Here is a 23,067-nt window from a genome sequence, read left to right on the forward strand (position 1 = left end):
TAATGACAGCAATCGTAGACAAGAAATCGAAAACCGGTACAACAAAAAAAGGAAGGTGATTTGTGCAAAAGAAGGTGCAGCCAAAATGAAAATGTGCACACACACACTCACCTACAGTCAGCATACAATCTGCACTATGTTTCTAATGCTGCGATAGTTTGTCGTTTTGCCTTTTAACTTTATGCTCTCGAGTTGTTTATGCTACACAGCCAGGCCCCGTTCACTTTCGGCGATCAATGCCTGGTAGAAGGTGCGGCTCTTTAGTTCACATCGTTTCGTTTCCATCGATGATGCGCCTGCAAACGTGCCAAAGGAAAGGCAAGAGGGGAGAATTGATGAATTGATTAGCTTTTGGGAGGAAAAAATGGATAAGACAAATACATCTTTAACATCTGAGAATATAACTAATAATTTTATGGTTTGAATGAGAAATTTTACATCAGACTGCATGCAATTTGCTAATTAAAAATACCAAGAAGGAAGAAAAAGATTAGAATATCCGTGGAGATAAAAGCATGATATCGATTTGCCATAGCTAAAAACATCTTGTGAGTGCCATGACATTGGCCACTCCTGTACGGTCCGCTACTGACATCCACCGTAAACCGGATATAATTAAGCAGCAGCACGCACACATAAATTGAGCGCCCGAAGAAAATGGAGCAAAAGATGTTCGCTATCACGTAATCGATTACGGCTCAATTAATCAAGTTAATTAATTAATTCAGCAATCATCAACGGCAGTCTCCCGTCAGGGGAGAAAGGAGTATTAAAATGCGATCTTCTCCTCCCAAAACAGAGCTTACCGAGCTAACCCTCACAGCGTCAACTTCAAGCGAGTTGAAGTAACCGCAGCAAGTTAGATGTTAGAAAGTGAGAGTGACTATTCGGTAAAAACGCGTCTCAATGCTTCCAAGACCAAGACCGACCGCCCGGGTGCTGATGAATGGGGTTCAGAAATTTCCATCTCTAACGAACGCGGCTATATAAATCAAATTATCGGCTGATAGTGAATATTATGAAATCGAAAGTGGAAATAGAGAGCGCGCGGTGTCTGCTTCCCCACTGCGCTGCTGTTGACGAGTTAGCATGAGCAACGGGTAACCAACGCAGTCGCTAATGAGCAACTCAGCAACTATTATGGGGGAAAACGAATTAAATACAATTAAAAAAAAGTTTATATGTTTTGAGTTTTGTTTCCAGAAGGTAATGTTGCTGTACATAACTCTTGAATGAAGATAGGAGGTATGCTAACCATGTAACCCTCGTGGATTTGTTTTGCTTTAGAGCCATTGTGTTAAAACTTACATTACATACTTTGTGCCCTAGTGTACAAAGGTGACCGTCATGGTGCATTTAAGAAGCACAGAAACAAACACTCACAAATCCGATAAACCACGTTTCTGTTTAGTGGCGATGATAGTGCGCGACGATGCAGCTACCGAACTAAGCGGCGCGTACCGAATGTCTGTGTGTGTGTGTACACATGGCTCGATTTGGCCGCTGCACGTGTCTATGTGTGAACTCGTTTAGCGAGACATGAGTGCGAGAGCGGTGGATTATGTTGCACGAGGTGCGCTGCATCCGGCTGACTTTGCCGCTATTTGCCGTCTCCTCAAGGCTAAGACGATTTAGTGCCGATTCCACCAACAGCAGTGTCGGCCGCTGGCGCAACAACTCGCCCAGAATGAGACGAATGTGCCGCGAGATCAAATTTCTGCGCCCGTGCAGGTCACGGTGAGTCAATGCTGCTGATGCGGTTGGTTCTTCTACCTAGAAAGATTGCTGCCACCTTCAGAGATTGTGGATGATTCACAACTTTCCATGGACACAATGCTAGTGTGCCAACTGTGGGGTGGTAATCCGACATCGGAATATTAACTATGGACTTCTTCAACTACTGGTTTAAGAATACGTATGAGTTACAGTACCCCGTGTGTTGCTGGTTGTACGTTGGGCTCTTGTCCAGTTGTGGGCTTTCCTAGGTGGTAGGTATGGGAAGCGTTGGAAAGATATGGCACGAAATCACCTCAACCGGTCGCAGAAACCCTACAACTTCTTATTTATAACGACGGCTCGAATGAAGTTTACAAGCTGATCCTTAAGATAGTGCTGAACTAAACAACATAGTCAAGCAACTTATCGGTTGTTCAGTAAATCAATCTGACCCGTCACACCCCCCGACCCCCAAGAACGAGTATGAGTGTGAGAAGTTTGTCTGGTGTCTGTCGTGCTGTAGTGTCTAGTGGAGATCGGACGGCAAGCGAGAGAGAATGGTTTATTTTTGAGGCAGCAAGTATCTACTTTGGCGAGTGCGCTGTGTGTTTGTCCATCAGGAGATGCACGCTAATGCGTTGAATGCATTTATACTATTTTTGGAAGGCGCAAGATATATTCTTGGATGGTTCCTGCTGTGTGTTGTGGCGAGTTATTTTGATTCCCGTTTAAATATACATTGCTTAACTTCTGCTATGTTCGTGCGAAGGAAGTGCTGTTTCCAATGTTTAAAATTATTCTACGTGGTGTATTTCATTTTTGCATTTCTATTTCATTCTTGTAGAAATCAACACGGCATAATGGTTGCTTACTGCACGAAATATCCTAAACATTATTGATAAAGTTTGTAGGTAAATTTAAATTTGTTTGCTTCGAATTGATTTGCATCATTGTGTAAATAAATCACTTCTTCTGGATCTCTGGATTTAACCTCGCACAATTTAAACACAGCGTAGCAGCAGCGGCGGTGGCGGCATCCTTGTCCCTTATTTATGGGCAATTCAGTCCTTCTCAAAATTCACCCTCTGCCCATCCAGGATGAAGAAATCAATACTTCAGGCTTCGTCTTCGTCGTCTTGTGAAAGGTATAATGTGCATTCTCGGACGGCGTACGGAAAGTAGACAACGCACGAAGTATGAAAAGGGATCGTTCAATTAGGCAAGATTCAGGACCGGCAATCCGATCGGCTTCTTTTATATCGCCGTGTTGTTGCCTGCTCTATTATCTTTAGGCTTCATCTTGCACTGCACACTTGCAAAATGGCAGGAAAGAGGTGGGAGGGGGGGGGGGTTTGGTAAATCGATTGGGGCTGGTCTTTACCGCTGCAACATTGCAGCCACACACAGATACAGTATCCGTGTCACCGAAAGACTTTGCCCGCCAGCGGTCAAGTCTGTCCTGCAACAAACCGGTTCCAGGCACTCGTCGATTTCCAAGAATCATGCCTCACTTCGAAACCAAGCCCCCTCCCTTCCCTGTTTCCCCAAACCACGGACGAAAACCGATGCCAAACCACCGTTGACCACCCCCAGGGGCCGAGCTCGGTGGCTGTTGTGAGAGAGTCTCATTTCTTATGCGCTGCGCAGCGTTCGCAGTAGAACGAACGCGATTCTTGTGCACGGGGGCGCACGGGAAGCAGTCATCAACAACAGGCCCTCGTCAAGGTGCCCTACCTACCTACCTGCCCTCCGTTATGCTGACCCCCTCTCTGGTCGACAGAGAAGCTCCGTTTTCTGACTACTTCAGACATCTTCTTCAGCACCCTGCGGGTTAGAGCGCGACGCAGCAGATCTGCTGCTGAAGATCTTCTTCGTAAAAAACCGAAAAAGTCAGACTTGGACGAAATGTTGTTCGGTCCCAAAGGCAACAAAACCAGTTTGCTGACCTGATTCTGCTGAAGAGAGCAGGCCGCTAGGGCAGAAGGACCAACTACGGTTGTGTTCGCTTTAGTTTGCCGATCGTTGGGATCGATCTCTGTTGATGCGCTTAGCACTTCCGCAGTGATGCTCGTTCTCTGGTACGTTCGTTTGGATATCTTGGATGGATGTCTCTTAAATCCTGAAAAAATGTGCTGCAAGAAAGTGTTTAGCGCGACAGTAATAAATTAAATTAAAATGGCATGTTCATACCCTGCATGATTCCACTGCACTGCATGACAGCTTCGTTTTCATTTTCACTTTAATGTCTAATCCAAACCGTCCGGCTAAGGGGAATGGATTGATGCCATAAGTCACGCATATGTTACCACCGTCAAGGTAAATGTAAGGTGCGTCAAGATGCACAACCTTTCTATTTCTTTATCACTTTTATGATTTTAAGCAAATAGTAATACGAATAACAGAAGATCTTTTGATCATGAGCTTATTTACAAACAAGTTGAAATGCATATCTAATGCCAACATAACGCTAAATACAAACTTGCGATGAGCGCGATCGTTTGTTTCGCTTTTCTATTTTCGTTTACTCGCCCAGTTAGTCAATCTGTTCAATCTCGCACCACCAAGGTAGAGATCCCGCCCCCCACTCCAGTGGGTTTACTCATGAAGTCAATCACAGATAGTAATTGCACGCTGGCGGTGTGTACAAATAACGCAATTCCAAGACAGTCGTCGGTTATGCTTTAGAGTGGATTTGCACACCGAACCGCAAGACAAAATGAACAAAGAGCAATGACCACAACGCGGCGTACCGTCCACCACCGGCGTGCCGAGGAATGTTTTCAGCATTAGCACACGCGACTGTTATGCTCCTACGGCCATTAGAGGTGTTTAGTGTCGTAGAAATACGTGTATGCAAGTTGTCTGCCATGTCAGCTGTTATTCGGTGCCAATGTCATTTGTCTTTATGACCCTTTAATGGCCTTTAAACTGTTCGCTCGGGAGGGCTACACGTTGCAGATATGCTTAAGACACTTGGAATTTATGTCTCAATCGCTTATTCGGATTTATTTTCCAAAACGCAATGGGAAGAAAATCACTTAATTTGTTTTAAATGATTTATTTTCATACATATGGTCTTTTTCTCTTTTTGCTTAAATGAAATCAACCTAATAGTGCGCCTTTAACTGAACGAAGTATCTTCGTGCTTATTGCTTTCGAACATTTTGAACGAATCCATGTCTAAGTTACGCAACAACAATGTATTTGGCTCATCTTTTTCGTGTACGATGTATCGAGCTCCCCTTTAACGTCTTGCTCGATTTCATGATGACCCGCTTGTCATTGATGCCACACCCATCTGTGTCACGGGCACAAACTCGAACCGCGATGAAGCAAGGGAAGCTTCTTTTGCTGCCAGTACGATGCCACTACCTCAGTGCAGACTTCGTCGGGTCATCGATCAACCCAGCGGCGGCCCCGTTTGGTAGTTTATTGCAACCAGCGTATTGAACGGCGCACGGAGCAAGGGGCAACGTGTGTCATTCGTTGATCGAGTCCTTCCTTTTGCAGCTTCCCAACGCCGCCAACTGTACCACCGCCAGCCTAATTTCTCGGCCCACACCGTACACGGCGGCCTGCATGGTAGTTTCACGCCAAATTCAATTATGGAACTGTCGATTCCATAATTTCTGGTCCGCGGAGGTTTGCCGAAGGCGTTTCATCATCATAATAGTCTTCTCGCGATCGTTTGACGGGAGTTTGGGGCGGGTAGACGGAACAGAGCTTCGAGCTGGAGAATAAAACTGGTTGCACTCTAATTTGCATGCAGCAGCGTCGTGGTAGTGCGTCGTTGTTCTGCGAATGAGTTCATGGAAAAAGGTTTTCCACCTCATCTGGTGAGCCCAGCAATACCAGTAGTTGTTTGCCTGCCAGTCGCATTGCGCTCGCTTGCCGCACCAACCTTGCGGGGTATATGCTGCTGTGTGTGGTTGAAGTGGTGGCCAATTGGATAATTTCAAACCCATCAAACGAGAAGTAGCACATGTACGCCAGGTAGAAGCATTCTTAGTGTTTCTGTGTGTGTGTATGTGTTTGGGGTGCTGTGTTGGCGCGAGTAATGGCCGGCAAGTTTAACTTGACGTCAAACGCGGCGAAGCGTTGATGATGGTGGTGTTCCAGAGGTTCGTCGCCTAGCGGATTTGGAGGCCGTTGAAGTTCTTTGTTGTGTGCAATGTCGCAAGCCCAAAATCGCTCGCAAGGCGAAAGCACGATCGTGTTGTTTCTTCGCTTCAAACCAAACGACCGATCACTTTCGGCCGAGGTCGATGGTCGCATTTGGAGTGGTGCATGAAGGAGTTTTAACTGTTTGCTGTTGGTTGTTTGTTTCGTGCTGGACTTGATCCATTCTACGTTCTCATTTGAATGGCTTCATTTTCGGGTTACGGTGCGGGCGTCTCCAAGGTCTCCCAGCTGCTTGCTCTCACTTATTAACCCCGTTGGTGTGGTTTGGCCTAGCAGCTTGTTTTATTTCTTTCTTTTTTGTCTCGTAAGCTGTTGGCACGGCCAATCGGCACTACGATATTGTCATGATTTCTTTCCAACACACGGGCCCGGCTCTCTATGACTCACCCGGTCGGGTGCTGCCCAGCGATAGTGTGTGAAGCGTGAAGAAAAATCGCGCTCGACTGTCCCAACCCTCCGAAAGCCCTTGCCGTCTGTACGCTGGCTGCAAACCGCAGCTCGTTTGCCCAGCTCGAGTGGACGGCGTACTCCTCCTAAGACACGTTATGTGTTGGGAGCGAAAATGTTGATGTGAAACAACAACCGCAACCACCACCACCACTCGGTGGCGTTTGTTTGCGCTGGCGTTTAGGGGTAGCGTATCTTTCTCTTCGTTTTTACTTGTTTCCTTTTTTTCGGAGGTCTTAACCGCAGAAGATTGTCTTTTGCAGCGTATATTTATATGTTTATTTATGCTTTGTTAGATTGAAGACGCGAATTGTACCTTCTATTTTCACGTCTGTTCACGTCGCCACATACACATTTCTCCTCGCATTTACCGGAAGGAGAGAAGGGTCTGTGTTGTTACGTTCATATTCTGTGAGTTGTGCTTTTTGCTACGTTCTCACAGCAATTCATGCTTCATTATTTTGTACTTTGGGGTTGGGGTGTCTTTTTTATGGTGCTATGATGGTGCCTTTTTTCTCCCACTGTCTTCACTGCCGCCATGTTTGCCTCCTCCAAAGATGCGAGGGATTTTGTGTGTGTCCGCAGGTGTGTTTGTTTCTCGAAAACAGAGGTTCGGTTTTTTTTTTGTTGCTACATATACCTTACGAATGGCGCAGATTTGGGGTTTGTGGTTAAGACCTTTTGTCATTGTTATTGTACACCAAAACATTCACTACCTTTTCTTTTTGTGGAGCTTCCTTTCAAACGTTTGGCGATGAGAGGAAGCGGCTTGGCAGTGAAAAGCGATAATTTTAATATTCCGTCGCAATCTGTGTTAAATTGTACTGATGTCATCTTTCTTTTGTTGCGATGTGGTGTGGTGTACCTCATAATCCACCGTGTGCCTAATGTGGTAGGTGAGATACGCTACGTGAACGGTGGTTCATAACTCTGATGTCTTCTTTCAAGTTTCGCGACGTAGGCACACCTACACCACGTGTCGTCCTCTCGCTTTTGTGTGGATTTTTTTCTTTTTTCGTGATGCATTTGAGTTAGAAAAGGTGTATGGAAACGAAATGAAAAGGATGAGCTTTTTTTAATTTACTTTCACGTCTCTGTGGCTATGGTTTGTGTGGTTTGGAAACCGCAGTACGGGCGACAGCGCATTGTAATTTACGACGTGTGCTATTACCGCAATTAACGGAGGTGTGGAAAATTGTTGACGAATTGTTCCTTAGTAATGCGTAGGTACTGACTGAACGTGATAGACAGAAAGGCCGGAACATTTATACATGAGTCATTTTCATAAAATAATGTGTGTGGCTAATATGATTTTTAAGGCTTTAAATTACTAAAGTAATGTATACAATTCATTTAAATGCTCTACTCCAAAAAGTCACTGCTTGTAGTCGCTAACCGGAATACAACATCAAGTAATGGTTGATTGTTTTCGACACTTATCGTTACGAAAGGGTTAAACAACGTTTCAGAGAGTTTCCACTCTAAATGATATCTTCAACACTCTTCAATTCTTAAGAACAGTAGACACAACACACTCCAACAGGCAACCAAAATCACGGCACAAACTCTTCGTGTTATGTTCTCGGGAGCATTTTTTAGGTGAGGAGTAAGAAGATTCTCGTAGCAACGTCCACCAAAGTGGCTAGTTTGGCCGTTGTTTAAAAGTGCGGCTGTAGTAGCGCCAGAAAACTGTTGGAAGTTTATTGCCCCTCGTAAATCATATCATTAACCTGAATTGCAAGGTTTCACATTACAGCGCCAGCGTCGGAATAAATCATGCACAGACGGATCCGATCATAATGTTAGGCTTTCCTGGGATTTCTTGCTCTCTTGGAAGGTATTGTGAAGCGTTCCGAGATTAGGGCGCAATCCGTATCCGTTGTTCTTTGTAACGGATCTTTTCATTCTAGTGAAGAACAATCGACGAACCTTTTATCACATAAGCACACTCTGCACGAACAAACGAACGATAGAATTGTACCATTAGAACTAGGTTGAAAAAATATACTTGAAAAATAGTCTATATCCTATGATCTTTTGTATTTTTTGTCGATGCTGTTTTTGTTCCGTTCATCGGAAAGTCTTGCTTTGTTCTGAAGTAAAATGAGAGAAAACTCTCGTTCTGAAGGTTCATTTACCTGGGACGAGACATCCATTCCGGTGTGTTCTGGTGCAGGCCAAATGTTGGATAACAGCAGCAGCAGTAGCAGCCAGCATGTTCCGTAGCGTGTATGCTAATCAGTTTTCTTTACTTTCTTTTCTCCGCGCGTATGATACGGTGGGTCATTCCGAACGCGAAGCTTTGATGGCGCCATCTGCCAGGAACGTTACGGTTGCCGACCGTTAATAGCGGGTACGCCAGAGCAGTGAGAAGCAAGGGACTACCACTAAAACAAAGTACCGCATGGTCAATGAGCTTGTATGGCGATATGTGCGCTTGCACGCGGGGATGCTAATGGAGCTTTCTCCATTACAGCAAGTAGTAGTGCGTTTTGATAACACTATCCAGCCTGCACGGCTTGTAGCTGTTACGAAGCTGACACGAAATCGCTCGGTGAAAAGTGCTCCATGTGTGTTGAAGCACATGGACCATTTTGCTCGCCCGATCACCGATTGCCGATAAGTGTGTGTTGGTGTTGTGATTCTTGTTTTGTAGACTGCAAGAAGAGGGGTTTGTTATTATTATTATTATTTTTTAATTCACTTTCCGTTCCGCTGCAGTTCAGCGTACACTCGACGCGGGCTATGTTCATCATCAAGTTTTATTGACCAGGATTTCCACGCGAATCCGGTATATCCGGAACGATCACTCGCTGTGCACGGTACAGCAGTGGAGGACACTCACACACACTAGCATCTGCTGCACGGTGACACATCTCGTATGGTAATAAAGTAATTAAACTAATGATTATTTCCGCCCTGCTTCGTCAGCGAAGAGACTCACAGTTAACTGTGCTCGTTGTTGCTGCCGCTGTTTGTTTACGCTTACTCGGCACGATAAATCCACGCCGGGCTCTCCAGTGTCCCGGACACTTTCAGCATGGCTAGGCCATGCACGTTGGTTGCCGGGCGTTTACTGCCATCATTTGTACGATGAGGATGATTTCACCTTAGAGGGACCACACTGTTGCCGAATGTTTTGTATCTCGCCCTTTTTAATTCGTCCCATTTCTGCCGCAACGTTATTTTGGGCTCTCACTGCAACTGAAGTATGTAGTCGACACTGTACGTCAATTAGAGTGCGAGGCAATTTTCTATTTGTTTTTGCCACTTATACAAAATTGCCGATAAACTACAAAACGAATTGAATCTTGTTATATATTGTTATATACTACATCCCAATATTCAGGCGTAATTATTTATATGTATTTTTTAAAGCATTTACAAAAAATCTGCAAATTGATGTCCAGAGTAGACTATATGCACTATCAAATCTATTATCACAAAACATGCTGGATATTCTAATTAAAACTCATATGAATCGTTATAAACTTTCAATAAAAATCTATTAAAAAAATTCACCATTACTCTCAAAACAGTTATCTGTGTAACTCTTTTGTCAAGTTTAGAAGGAAACTTTTGCCAGAGATTCAATCAACGGTGTCGTATCATTTGCACTACGTTGCGATCAGACCATAATGTAGGCCATCCCTTATCGGACAACACCATCACCGACAAGCTCCCTGGGCCAATCACTAATCTGCATGCTGTTGTGCTCATCCGAGAACAAGATATACCAGAATAACCGTTCAAACAGGTGGCGGCGGCATGATGCGGCGCCGGTACATAGTGGCATGTAATTAATTTTTACCGTTCGAAATTGTTTACCGATCTTAATCTCTCCCATACGGACTTGTTCGTGAACAGTGTTAGTAGTTGTAGCGAATCTGATGTATTGCTAATAGTTGTTGTTTTTAATTTTATTCACTTAACATTAAAACTACTTTTTACGTCTTAAATGTGCGTTGTTTTTGTGATATACCTATACGTACTTATCTTATAAGAAGCTTTTGTGCTTCAACTCCATCACGAGATGTATCCATATATGGTAAAAATACATTACTCAATCACATCAAACGCTGTCGTCTGTCTGTACAGCACAACAACACGCCGTAGGGTCGGTTTGGCATAAAGAACTTGTTTCCCGCCATTTCCGGTCGATTGAGTTCCTCTATGAGGCGCTCGAGGTCCATATCCATAAATGGGATTGCTGATTGGTGGTGGTCGTCGTTGGGCTGATTGGCAACAAGCCATATAATACGGAAGAGCAGCAGGACTGTTTGGGCCTGTCAGGAGAAGAAGGCTAAAACGTACTTCCGACTCAAGCATAGACCATTCTGCAACCGGCAGTTTGTTCCTTTTAGCGCTTCGAAAGCTAGCGATCTCCCTTTCGTATTTGTACGCCGTGCGCTGAGCCTCCGATCATCAAAAAAGGAGATACCCCTCCCCTCCTTGCCAAGATGAGAAGGTCTTAATAGTATTCCCATATCATCCGGTAGTTTGTGGAATTACATGAATTATTGTAAACATCACGTTTCGACGACTTCATCTAAAAGGTGAGAAGAGAAAAGAGACCATGAACGATGTCTCTGGCTGCGACGAATTCATTCATGGATTGGTTGCAGAATAGCGCCGACCTTTACTATCCTTGACGGGGAAAGGGAACTAGCTGGTATGTGTGTGTGTGTGTGTGTGTGTGTGTGTGTGTGTGTGTGTGTGTGTGTGTGTGTGTGTGTGTGTGTGTGTGTGTGTGTGTGTGTGTGTGTGTGTGTGTGTGTGTGTGTGTGTGTGTGTGTGTGTGTGTGTGTGTGTGTGTGTGTGTGTGTGTGTGTGTGTGTTTGAGTAAATTGCCATCTACCAAGGCTATGATATGGTAAAGAAGGAAAGAAGAATAAAATCACTGCAGGCGGAAGGTTTGTGTTGTGTAAAACCTGAAGGTAACAGTCCATAACAGAGACAGTTACTTTAGGCTGCTGTTGGTTCGTTCGTTGAATAAAAGTAAAAACATTAAACACTACCATCGTAGTTGTATCAAAGACCAAACTATAGTTTTGGGTTGGTAATCGTCACGCACGCCACGGTGTCGGACAGCTCTAGCGCCGCACTCTCCACCGATCAACAGCGGAAAAACAAGCGACGAACCTCTCCGACGATAACGACTGTGACGGCGTGCAGGTGACGAACCCTCCCCTCCCTTTCAGCTGAACCTAACCGTTTCCTTGGGTCATATCAAAGAGCAGTGCGTGTTGCGAAGGGGAGAGAAAGAGAGTGAAAGAGAGAGGGAAGACAGGGGTTAGGGACGTATTTTGTTGTTGTTGTTCGCGTTGTTGACCATACGGTGTGAGCCGGGGGAGCGCGGGGTCGGTCTTGCACGCATCGGTGCGTTCATGGTGGCCCCCGCGTCACCGCGGCTCGGGCTCGGGTGCGCGCGCTCGCGCACTCTCGCACGATCGCGGTCGTAGATTTAGTCAGTGTTTAACGAGAGCCCTACCAGACCGGACGTAATCCGTCGAAGACTTTGCGCACGAACCCCATCGTCTACAGACACTAAGTCAGTTTGACATTGAGTAAATGGTGGACGGGACACACACACTACCATTCCTCACCTCATCCATGTGTTTCTTTCTGTGTTACTAATGAAAGTGTTTCTTTTTTTCTCGTTCTATTTTATGTCCGGGCGCTGCGTATGGTGGTTGTTATCTGCAGAAAATTTAGCATGTCCGAGCGTCGTGGAACGAAGGCACTAGAGTTATGGTGCCGCCGAATAGCCGAGGGCTACAAGGATGTTAAAATCACGAACATGAGCACCTCCTGGCGTGACGGTCTAGCTTTCTGCGCCATCATCCACAACTTCCGGCCAGATTTGATGTAAGTATGAGCACAGCGGGGGTTTTAAAATGCACCCGGTGCGTTTGTATATATTTCGCGCTTCTTCTCACCTTATCACCACGAGCTTGCTTACACCACGAGAAAGCTCCTCTCAGCAAAAACAACAAACACACAGAGCTACAAACACAACCATCGCGGAACTAACAGTACACCACATAATAGAACCCACAATAGTACACACAGCGCCTTAAACCCTGTCCGGTACACAACTCTCTAACCCGAAATGTATCTTCCGCCGCCACACGCTGTTGACTAACGCTTTCTAATCGAATATTTTTTCGGCTTCTTGCTTCCAATCCAAACCAAAACAACAACAACAACAACAACCAAATAAAAAAAAAAACTCTCCCTCAACAACCATCTTCACTCTCTTCACATGCGATAGATACTAAACAATCGTCTTTACACACTAGTAAGTATATGTTTCACGTTTGTTGTTAAACGGAGAACCACCACCTCTTGTCCAACGGGGGGGAGGTGGGTCTTCCAGTGTGAAGTGTGTTGTGTATTTCTGTGTGTGTGTGTGTGTGTAGAGAGGGGGGGGGGAGGATTTTGGGTCTAATTGCACGTGCTTCGTGTAGTGTGTTTGGGGGTGTGCTGTAGTGAACTTTTTCGACACACCCGGTGTAATGCTCCAGTTTGCTGTGTGATTTTTGTGTTGTTTTTTTATGATAGTGTTTTCAATTCACCCCTGTGGTTGTCTTCAATAGGAGAAGGAGAGAGAGAAAAAGAGATCCAGTTTTTAACGAAAGCTCCCAAGGTGCGGTTGGTTTGATGTTAAAAATGTGTGCATTAAACGGTGAATAGATATGATGCCGATGCCGATGCCGATGATGATTGCAATGTGAACCAACCCAAAAACGGCCGCGAAACGCGCAACCAGTAGACCGAGGAATGGGGTGTTGCGTCGTTGGAAGAGAAAGGCGTCGCCGGTTCTGGTGGTGGTGGTTGTTGCTTCCGAATGATTAATATTAAAGAGTGTTGATTGTGTTGAAGCACCGAACGTGATACCACCAAATCGTCCGCAGCGAAACGTACTGAAATGACGCGCAGCAGCACCGTTCGGCTCTGGAGTTCGTTTGTCGTAGTGTACGGACGGATGTGGTCGCATTGGTGCACGTACTTCGCCGAGATCGAATATTATTATGCGCGCTTCTTTGAATATTTATTAGTGAGGTGAATCCGTTGAGACCGTCCCTTTCGAGCTTTCAAATCTTACCGTTACGGAACCGTAATTTCAATTTCAAATCTGTTTTGGTAGAGTGTGAAATAGTGAACAAAGAAGCTGTAGCATGTACGTGGTTCAAGAGGTCAAGGGATCGTACGTGGTTTTATCCTGAGTTTTTCATAATAATCTAACATTGGTTTTGCATAGAATTAATTATTTTTTTATTATTATTTAATTGGGTGGTTCATCTGGTTCATCTCTCAACTACTCCGTACCTTATTAATCTTATTTCTCTAACATTATTCATCATTCAATCATTTACTTTGATTTTCTTTACTAATGATGCTATTTTTGTTGTTTCTCTTATTTCATTTCATCCCTTTTATGCACTTTGCTTGGTTTTTTTGTGTGTGTGTTCGTGTGTGTTTGCGTGTGGGTTTGCATATTTTGGTTCGTGTGGTTTTTGCTGTTTTGAAAACATCCGGCATCCGGCTTGTGCACCTTTGCAGCGATTTTGCAAGCCTCAGCAAGGACAACGTGTACTACAACAATGAACTAGCGTTCACGATCGCAGAGCAACATCTCGGCATACCGTCGCTGCTGGATCCGGCTGATATGGTCAAATACGAGGTGCCGGATCGATTCTCAATTCTCACTTACCTGTCCCAGTACTACCGAGTGTTCAGCAATCAAGGTAGGTTCCCAGCCAACGTGCAAATGCTCACATACTGCACACAAACATGAGTTTTAGGTGGGGGCTGGTGGCAATGCTCGCGCACAGCACGCCGATCAAGCATGCTTGCATACACTCAGCAGCTGGACATTAGAATTGGCTTCTAATCATAACCATCTTGACGCGAGGGCCACCAATACCATCCGAACTCCAACGACACTAACCAGACCCTGGGCGCATGTCGCATAGCCTCACCAGAGCCAGTCACTGCTGACGGGTCTTGTGTGTGTGTGTGTTGTTTACAATCCATTTATAATGAAAAAAGAATAATCGTTGGAGCATAGCACACGATTCAGCACGACCTCTCCCGTCCAACGGTGGTGGTGTCGGTGGTGGTGATGGTAATTCTACTTTATGATCAAGCCTCCCAACAGCGAGCGTTTGTTTGACCGATATTGCAGCTGCGGTAGTGGGGCCGCGGGGCACGTGAAAGGAGTGAAATACACAGGAGTGTCTAACAATTAATGGTCGATCGGTTGACAGTGATCCGTAATGGTAAATGATTCTGCGATCACGGCAAAGTGATAACTTTCAATTGCCAAGCCTTCGGGTGCCACGTTAGAACCGTTTGCGATTCAACACCTGTGTCAGCTTTTGTTAGCCAGTTACGCATTGCAATAAAATCAAATGCATGCAAATTCAATTTCTTAACACTTGAAGGTTTCTTTTTTTTGCTAGTAAAGTAGCATTGAGTCTGTAAGTTAGCTGCCTCATGTTATTGTTATAGAAGTATTTGTAGTAGAACGGATTGTTTTTTCATTTGCCCAAAGTTAATAGTTTTCAAGATTCTAGCTATGATTCTGCTTATAAACACGATCAAATTAATTAACTGTTTTATTTCCATTTTTTTTCTTCTTCTCTTCCTTTCCTGTTCCGCATTTCCGTGTCATAAATCACAACTGATACTCAATGTTCAAGAACCAGCAAGTAAGAAGGTCGTCGCAAAGGATACCAAAACCGATGACCTAACCTCAAAGGTAAGCGCACCGCGAATAATGAATAAACCATAAATTCAACTCGAACGGCACGATCCTTCGATCGATCTGTGTAATGGAAGAGGCTACTAAAGAAAGTCTTAACTAATGCTTTGCCTTGGTGATGGTACTAGGGTGGTGTATGAAACGTCCTTATCGGTGCGAACTGTCGTATATCACGTTGAGAATGGTTCCATCATTTGCGATCAACGGTTGCTTTTCTGCGAAAACGGGGGTTTCCTTGTTTTAGAGGGTGAGGTGGTAGGCCCAACGTACAAGAATCTTAATGACTCTGATTAGCTTAAGACGTAACTTGTGTAGTGAATCTGAATGCGATCTACACGAAACAGAAGCACAATTAGCTTTTTATTTAAACTAAATAACTTTATCTAAACCCCGCGTGTCTGTGCTCTGTGTGAAATTCCAGCGCATTTACTTCCATAGAACAGAAGAAAATTGAAACTCTCAGTAAGTTAAACGTGAACCGTTACAGCAGCCAGCGGCTGGTGGGACCATTCTCTCTCACCGTGCTTGCGCTTTTCCCATCCATCAATCGTTGTCTTCATGGTGTATCAGCCCATAATATCATCATTACCATAATCACATCGAACGGTTGTATCAGAGTGTGGTGTTTGGTCGTCGGTGTATGCTGTCTCCTCCGTTGGTGCAGGGTATTAGGGTGGCGGGCTGAATTTCTAGGTTAACCGTCCGAATGCGGAATAATTGGATTGCAAAAACGGCGGCCCAAGAAGGGAAGCAAAAAAAAAAAAACTCGACCTCTCAAGTCTGACAGACACAGGAAAGCATCATATCGTCGGGAGAAGGACCGACCGGAGGGAAATGCTCACGCTATCTGTAACCCGTGATAGAATATTACCCCACAGTGGGAAATGCTTTGTGAAAAGGAAATGTACAATAATGATGGCAAATTATATGTAGTTCCGAGCCGCTTGCGTTTTCAGGCAGGGCGGCAGAGGCATCGTATTCATGTATATGGCATTTGGCACTGCGCACGGCGCTGCACACATCTAGTGGGGCACTTTTTTCTATTTCTATAGAGTGTTTTTTTTTCCTCCTTGCTTCATACTGACCGCCGGAGGCTACGAATAGGTTATGTTAGATATCAATTTCACTATCCTCCGTGGTCTGTGATTTAACTCGTAATCTTCCGGTGCAATTTTATCTCACGCCGAACGATGTAGATGTAGGAATTGGATTTAAGTTTAGGCATGCACTATCTATGTAGAAATAATTTGGGCGAATTCACAAACTGTACAATTGTTTTCTACTATGTTTATTCATCTTTTGAAATACTTTCTTTTTATCATACCGTCATGATATATGTAAAAATAGTTTACATGTTATAAACATCAAATGACAGTGTAAAAAACAATGTGATTTTTTCCTGTAAACTAAAAAAAACCTTCATGAATTACAATCATGATAGTTTTTTCATCTTTTGTCAATTCTTTTTAAACACAATTGCAACACAAAAGTGCAACACGGGTGCACAATTACAATACTGCTTCAAGCACAGCGGAAGTGCAGCTAAAACTCACCGGATGATCATTCATTGATTTGGGCGTTGGAGAAAGAGTGCCGTCAAACTGGGAACGCCATATCATTTTACCATACCGTGCCTTGGTACGTTCAAACAGAGTCGAATCTATTGTTCATGCATCGGGCACTTGTGTCATGGCTCGCGTCTGGCGCGGGAAGAATCACTATAGTTTTTGTTTTGCTGTGTGCATGATCGTGTGCGTGTCTCAAAATTGGTCGATTTGCTGTGCGCTTGAGTGATTTTTAATTCGAATGACAATTTAAAAAGCAATTCCCTCTTGGTGGAAGTGAAAAACATGAAGGCGAGTCGAATGGATTTGCGTGGAAATGGGAGTGCTGTGTGCCCATCGGCTTGGAAATGGGCTTTGCTTCCGTTGTTTCGAAAAATGTGTCAATTTTCACACATGGACACGCTATGCGCTTGTTAGAAATAAAAAAAAACACATGTTTTATGGTATAAATATATTTGAAAGCATCGCGCTGCTCCATATAAAGTGCAATTTGAAGAGGGTCGTCACAGATTATGTAAAGATGCTTAGTTAAATATTAAATATTTTACCTTAACATAAAGTTATCGCTTTGAAGGGCTGGCTGGCCGACATTTGCCGCCGTCGCCCCCTAAAGTACGGTGGGATGTTTCTTGAGTAAAGTTCATCGTCATCCATCCAGTCGCGCTTGCGGTCTGGGCAAACATTACGCACTCGCGCACGTGCATACGCACCCACTCAAGCTTGCACAGGGCGCCGCGTCAATGTGTGGCGCAAATGACCACAGCTCTTGTGCATGAAAGTTGTACATCGTACGGCAGAGCAAGCACGTTGGCGAGCAGAGTTTGGAGCTCGGCGTGAGGTGGACAAACAAACAAATGTGCAGCCGGCGGCTTTTCTCTTTCTCGCCACAGTGCTATGTTCTGATCATCACACCTGAGTCATCACTGGAAAGATAAGGTGGGGCTTTTTTTCTTCTTCTTCTACATGTCAATGAGGCGAGAGAAAGATGACTAACCACAGAGGCGACTGACTGTTGTAATTGTTCGCAATGGGCGAAAGAGGGAAAGAGAGAAACATTGTGCCGCCACACACGCATTGCTCGCGATTTCATAGTTAGTTGATGATCGTGCATCACGCAGATGACACGAGCGTTTGTTCCGTTGCCCACAAAGAAGTAGTGCATGTAAAAGTGAATAAACATTGTAAACTAATTCAACACACACAACGGCAATGCTGCACTTTACCGTTTTCAATTACTAATCCAAACTAATCCTTACGCAAAGAGCAATCTGGAGTATGGTTCAATAGTAGTGTAGTGTAGAACTTCGGACCGTTGCTGAGTGGTGTGAATGCGTTCCAATGGCACGCATATATGCTCACTGTGTGTGTTTACTATTTTTTTCTTCTTTTTCTCTTCCACTGTCTTTTCTATCTTATTTCCAACCACTGCCAATGCCGTATGCATCGTAATCTGTGCTCCACAACAACAACAACAACAACAACAACAACGTACGTTGCGAATGTGCCAATTGCTCGTCCGGCAACTTTCATCCATCCGCCTAACGTCGCGTTTGGTTCCGTCACCATAATAACAGGAGGATAGCAACAGTTTGGATATAGTAGGACAATACAAGCCGGAGATTTTCTGCTAAACGGAAGGTGGTCGAGTGTGCGCCAACACCGACACTGCGCTCATTAAGTGGCGCGGCGCAGTACAAGCAGTAACAGATATAGGAAGGATAAACCAAATACAGCCTTAGAAGAGTCAACGTAAAACTGAATACTTTATATCGATCTGCGATCAATCAATCTCCAAACTGCACACCTATACCGATTTCGGAGAGCAGAACAGAACAAACACGGCACAGCCAGAAGCAGAGTGTGTTAACATTTTCACCATCGGAATATTCATCGATGAATCTCACATCTAAATCCAGTGGAAGGTTGAAACGCACACCGGATCGTCGAGAGCTAATCGAACAAATAATTTCCCATACCAAATCTGAGCATAAATCTCCAGTCGTGTTTTGTCATAATTATTTTGCGCTTGTGTGTGTGTGTTAAAGTGTGTCTAATATCGTCCGTAGACAGTTAAGAGAAGGACAGTAGTAAACTATTACGTTCATCCATTACCATCGCCATCAACGTCACCACAAACCTACCAGTCTGTATATCACTATAATACGCAAACGGCGAATAGACACTGCAAGCAACAAGAAAACGCACGTTACCAGCCACGTAACCGTCACTATAACCGATCAATCAATCGAGAGCAGAAAAGAATCAACTGTCGCCGACACAAGTACTAAATAGCTGGCAAATTTCTGCATCTAACAGTGTTCACTCAGCCAAAACGGTGGGCGAGTTAGTGTGAGCGGAAGTTTGGAGCAACCCTAAACGGCTGCGGAGCAGTGTTTGGAATTGGGTGTAATCATACGGACATAGTCTATTACCAGGTAACTTCCTACATTTCATGCAAAACGGAGTACGAAACTGGCAAACTTGGCAAACACACACACACCTCACTTACAAACTCACACACAAAACACAAACTCGAAAGATCCACAGTATTCGAACCACGAGCCCCTCATCATCCTTAGTTTAATACGTAGACAAAAGCTTCGAAGATCACGGCTAAGCACAAAACCGATCGACCAATAATGCGTGTAGTGCGAAAAATTAACAGAAAACTCGGCTTTTTCCAGCTTGATGGAGCTAATTTGATCATTTCCTTTGTTGTGCGAGTGGTAGCAAGTTTAACACACGATAATAGGGCGCACGGCCACAATTAATCAGGGACACATTCTCTACGCCATACTGCAGCTTTCCGTTGTCTGTTGCTTTCTACTTGTCACGTTCAGCGTTTCTCGTTCGTTAAGCGTTTGTCGCTTTGTTATGTCTTTCTTTATTTTCTTCATCCGGTTGAGCTGTGTTCGAACTGGTAATTAGTAACTGTTTTGCGTTTAAATGTTTTCAATGTCTTTCCCATTTGTTTAAGAAATTTTCTTTGGCCTAAGTAATGTGGTTGCCAACATTCTGTCCGATATTTTCTGAAATCATCAATCATGGTTGACGATTCGAAACGAAACGATTCTTTTGCCTGCTACCCAGTTGATACATGCTCTTATTAATGTTGCTACGCATACAGAAACTGACTACTGACCCTTCCGCAAAATAATGCAATGCGCTTTTTACTAATCCACAGATGGCAAACAAAGCGGCATTTGTGGGCGTTCCCAAGCGTGCTTCCTGCAACCGTTGTAGTAATCCCATCTTTCTGGCAGAACGGATCAGCTTCGGCGAGAAGAGTTACCATCGATCGTGTCTCAAGTGTGCCCGCTGCGGTACGCAACTGACCGTGGGAAGTTTTTACGAAACGGAAACGGATGGCGAGTACTGCTGCGAAACCTGCCCGGACGAGGAGATCCAGTTGGAGCAGCGTCGCGAAACATCCGCTTCGCCCGACGGCAGTTCCGCGAACGTCACCGGCAATGGCACACCGGTTGCTGCTGCTGCTGCTGCATCCATTGGTTTACCCAAGAATGTACGCAGTAGCAAGCTGCTCGATCGGATATCGTTCTTTGAGTCGGCACCGCTGAGCGACGAGGAGAAATCGTCCAATCTAGAGCGCAAGGCACGGATGAGCCATTTCCTGAAGGAATCACTCAAAACGGTAGAGCAGGACAATGATGAACCTCCCGATTTACCACTGACGGGGCCACCAAGTTCGGTAACGAATGACAGCTTGAACGGGAAAGAAGAGGAAGACACGGACGACTCGGATTCGGATAATGTGGATGATGTGGAAGATGAGTTCGAAAAACTGGTACAGGATCTCGATGAACCGGACCCAGATATAAGTAAATCTCTGCTAGCAGATCCGGTGAGTCCACCGCGTGCTGTTGCAATTGCTTTGGAAGATACCATCGAGCCTAATGAACAAGAACAGCAAAAAGTTGCTGAAGTAGTACTGCAAACGGAGGTCGTGGTAGAAGAATCTGCGTTGGAAATAAATTCATTGGAGGTTCAAGAGAAATCTGAACTAGTAACACCGGTGAAGGTAGAGGACGATTCGGAATTGACGAACAATCTTCCTGCAGAGGCAACTGTCGAGGCAAAGGAAATAATTCCGCTAGCTCCACCGGTTACGGAACAAACTACCACGACGACCGAAAGCAGTGATTTGGCACCCGAACATACCATAGAGGACGTTGTTAAGAACAGCGAACCGAAGCGAACTGAGACGAAAGAACAGCCATCAACCGAGATCTCAAACGATGATACCCCTGCTGCAGACGTTGAAGTGATAGTAGAAAATGGGTCGTTAGCGTTAGTTCCTGCATCGGAATCTACTACCGAGCATTTGGATGTGCCTAAAGAAAACGAAAGTACTGAATCGCTAACTACACCCTCAGAAGAATCGAAGAATGCAACAGAAAGTACTGAAAGGAGCAATTCGATGGTGCCTAATGAAACCGTGGAAAGTGCGGTTTCTGAATCTAAAGTGCCTGTGTCAGTGAACAAAGAAGAGACCACCATACCTACCGATACACCCGAAGCATGCAACAAGGTTGATAATGATGAAGGTTTACCTGCTGTCAGCACGCAAGATGGAAATGAGCAAGAGCAGTATCCGTCCGATCTCAATCCTTTCGGTGACGAGGACGACGGAGAGGGAAGGGAACAAATCGTAGAGCTACGAAAGGTTCCAGCGGGCGGCAAACCCGTTCCGACCATGCGGCGCGTCAGCACAAATCCTTTCGGCAGCGAAGACGAAGACGAGGACGTCCAACAGTCTCCGTCATCGAAACCTCCGAGACCGCCACCACCGAAGGTGGTACAGTCGCCATCCGCTGGTGGTTCATCGTCGAAACCGGTCCCGGCGAATCCGTTCGACGAGGACGACGATGACGAACCGACGGACGAGCCGGAAATAGTGCCAGTATCCAAACCTTCCCCGCGCCGAACACCGGTACCGACGCCGAGAAAAGCACATGCCTACAACGACTCCATCAGTTCCTTGGACAATTCTCTAATGTCCAGTAGTCGGCTAAGCAGCTCGAATGTGTCACTAACGTCCAGTTTGGAGAGCGGCCCCTCGTCCCTGATCGTGCCGAAGCGCAAGAAAGGAAAGGCGCCCGACATTCCACTGGCCGTCGCCGGTGCATCCACGCCCATCGTATCCCAGCAGCAGCAAATGGGAGTGTCTAGTGCGGTGAGAGCATCGGTGGAAAATCTTTCCAACAGCAGTGGAAGCGGCACCCTGACAACTCCGCGCAAGAAACGCCTTGCACCGGCCCCTCCTCCAATACCCAATTCATCGTCCACACCGAAGCAATCGTCGACTCTGCAGGTTCGGGAGGAGAGTGGTTTAACACGCGTCCCCAGCCAACGTCTGCTCGCCGTAGATGCGAGTCTGTTAAGCAACAACGATCGTGACATGTCCGAAACGATGAGCCGAGGCACGAGCAACGAATCCGTGGTGTATCGTCGAACAATCGTACCGCTCGTACTGGACGATGACGGTCCCGAATCGCCAGTACACCTGGACGGCACCACTACCACCAGCGGGCGACAGTGGGAAAAAATGAAAGACAACAAGGAGGCACAAAACCGCAACCGTCAATCGCAAAGTTCACCCACTAGCGAGGCCACCAGCAATAGCTTCGGTAGTCCGGGGGGAAATCTTTCGATTCTGTCGAACAAATCCTCCCAGGGCAAGTGGAAACGGCGCAAGGGTCCGGCCCCGGCACTGCCGATGATGGCCGCTCCGCTGCCGGAACGGAAACCGATCAAAATGTTACCACTGAAGGAAATACACCAGGAGCTGCAGATTATCGAAACGCAGCAGCAGGGACTGGAAAAGCAGGGCATTGTGCTGGAGACGATGATACGGGAGCGGTGCGAGGGGGTGGAAGCGGATGTCGATCTCGATATCAGGCTGCAGCCAAACTCGAAGGAGGTGGAAGATCTGTTGATGCAGCTATTCGAACTGGTGAACGAAAAGAACGAACTGTTTCGACGGCAGGCCGAATTGATGTACTTGTAAGTAGGAATGCAAGGAATGTAAGGCGGCGCTCTGTAACAGTGTGTCTGTTTATTATCTCATTTCATATGCCGATAGACGCCGCATGCACCGGCTGGAACAGGAGCAGGCAGATCTGGAGTACGAAATTCGGCTACTGATGGCACAGCCGGAAAGGAACAAAACGGACTCGGACAAAGAAAAGGAAGAAGCACTGATTACGCGCTTAGTGGAGGTATGTATGCTTGTCGAAAAGAATCGCTGTTGTAGCATTGAGTGTAACTGTGATTGTAACCACCATTTTCAGATCGTTCAGTTGCGAAATGAAGTCGTTGAGTGTCTCGAGATGGATCGAATCCGTGAAGCGGAAGAAGATTTGGTAA

General features: G+C 45.4%; 1 protein-coding gene across 7 annotated transcripts in view; it reads left to right on the forward strand.

Annotated features, from left to right (window-relative positions):
• The window catches only part of LOC120948649 (MICAL-like protein 1), a 33,676-nt gene that overhangs the window by 9,404 nt on the left and 1,205 nt on the right, over window positions 1-23,067 (forward strand). For 3 of the 7 annotated variants that reach the window (XM_040365235.2, XM_040365234.2, XM_040365236.2), the window contains 6 exons: window positions 12,052-12,213; window positions 13,912-14,096; window positions 15,054-15,112; window positions 19,865-22,704; window positions 22,784-22,919; window positions 22,992-23,063. In XM_040365235.2, coding sequence (XP_040221169.2) covers window positions 12,062-12,213; window positions 13,912-14,096; window positions 15,054-15,112; window positions 19,865-22,704; window positions 22,784-22,919; window positions 22,992-23,063 — 3,444 coding nt within the window. In that variant the 5' untranslated portion in view covers window positions 12,052-12,061. Of the gene's footprint in view, window positions 1-11,782; window positions 11,897-12,051; window positions 12,214-12,619; window positions 12,647-13,911; window positions 14,097-15,053; window positions 15,113-18,254; window positions 19,116-19,864; window positions 22,705-22,783; window positions 22,920-22,991; window positions 23,064-23,067 lie in introns of those variants that run through there. The other 4 variants (XM_040365237.2, XM_040365239.2, XM_040365238.2 and 1 more) reach the window with 4 other exon arrangements.

This window comes from Anopheles coluzzii, chromosome 2, assembly GCF_943734685.1.
Source record: "Anopheles coluzzii chromosome 2, AcolN3, whole genome shotgun sequence".
NCBI lineage: Eukaryota > Metazoa > Arthropoda > Insecta > Diptera > Culicidae > Anopheles > Anopheles coluzzii.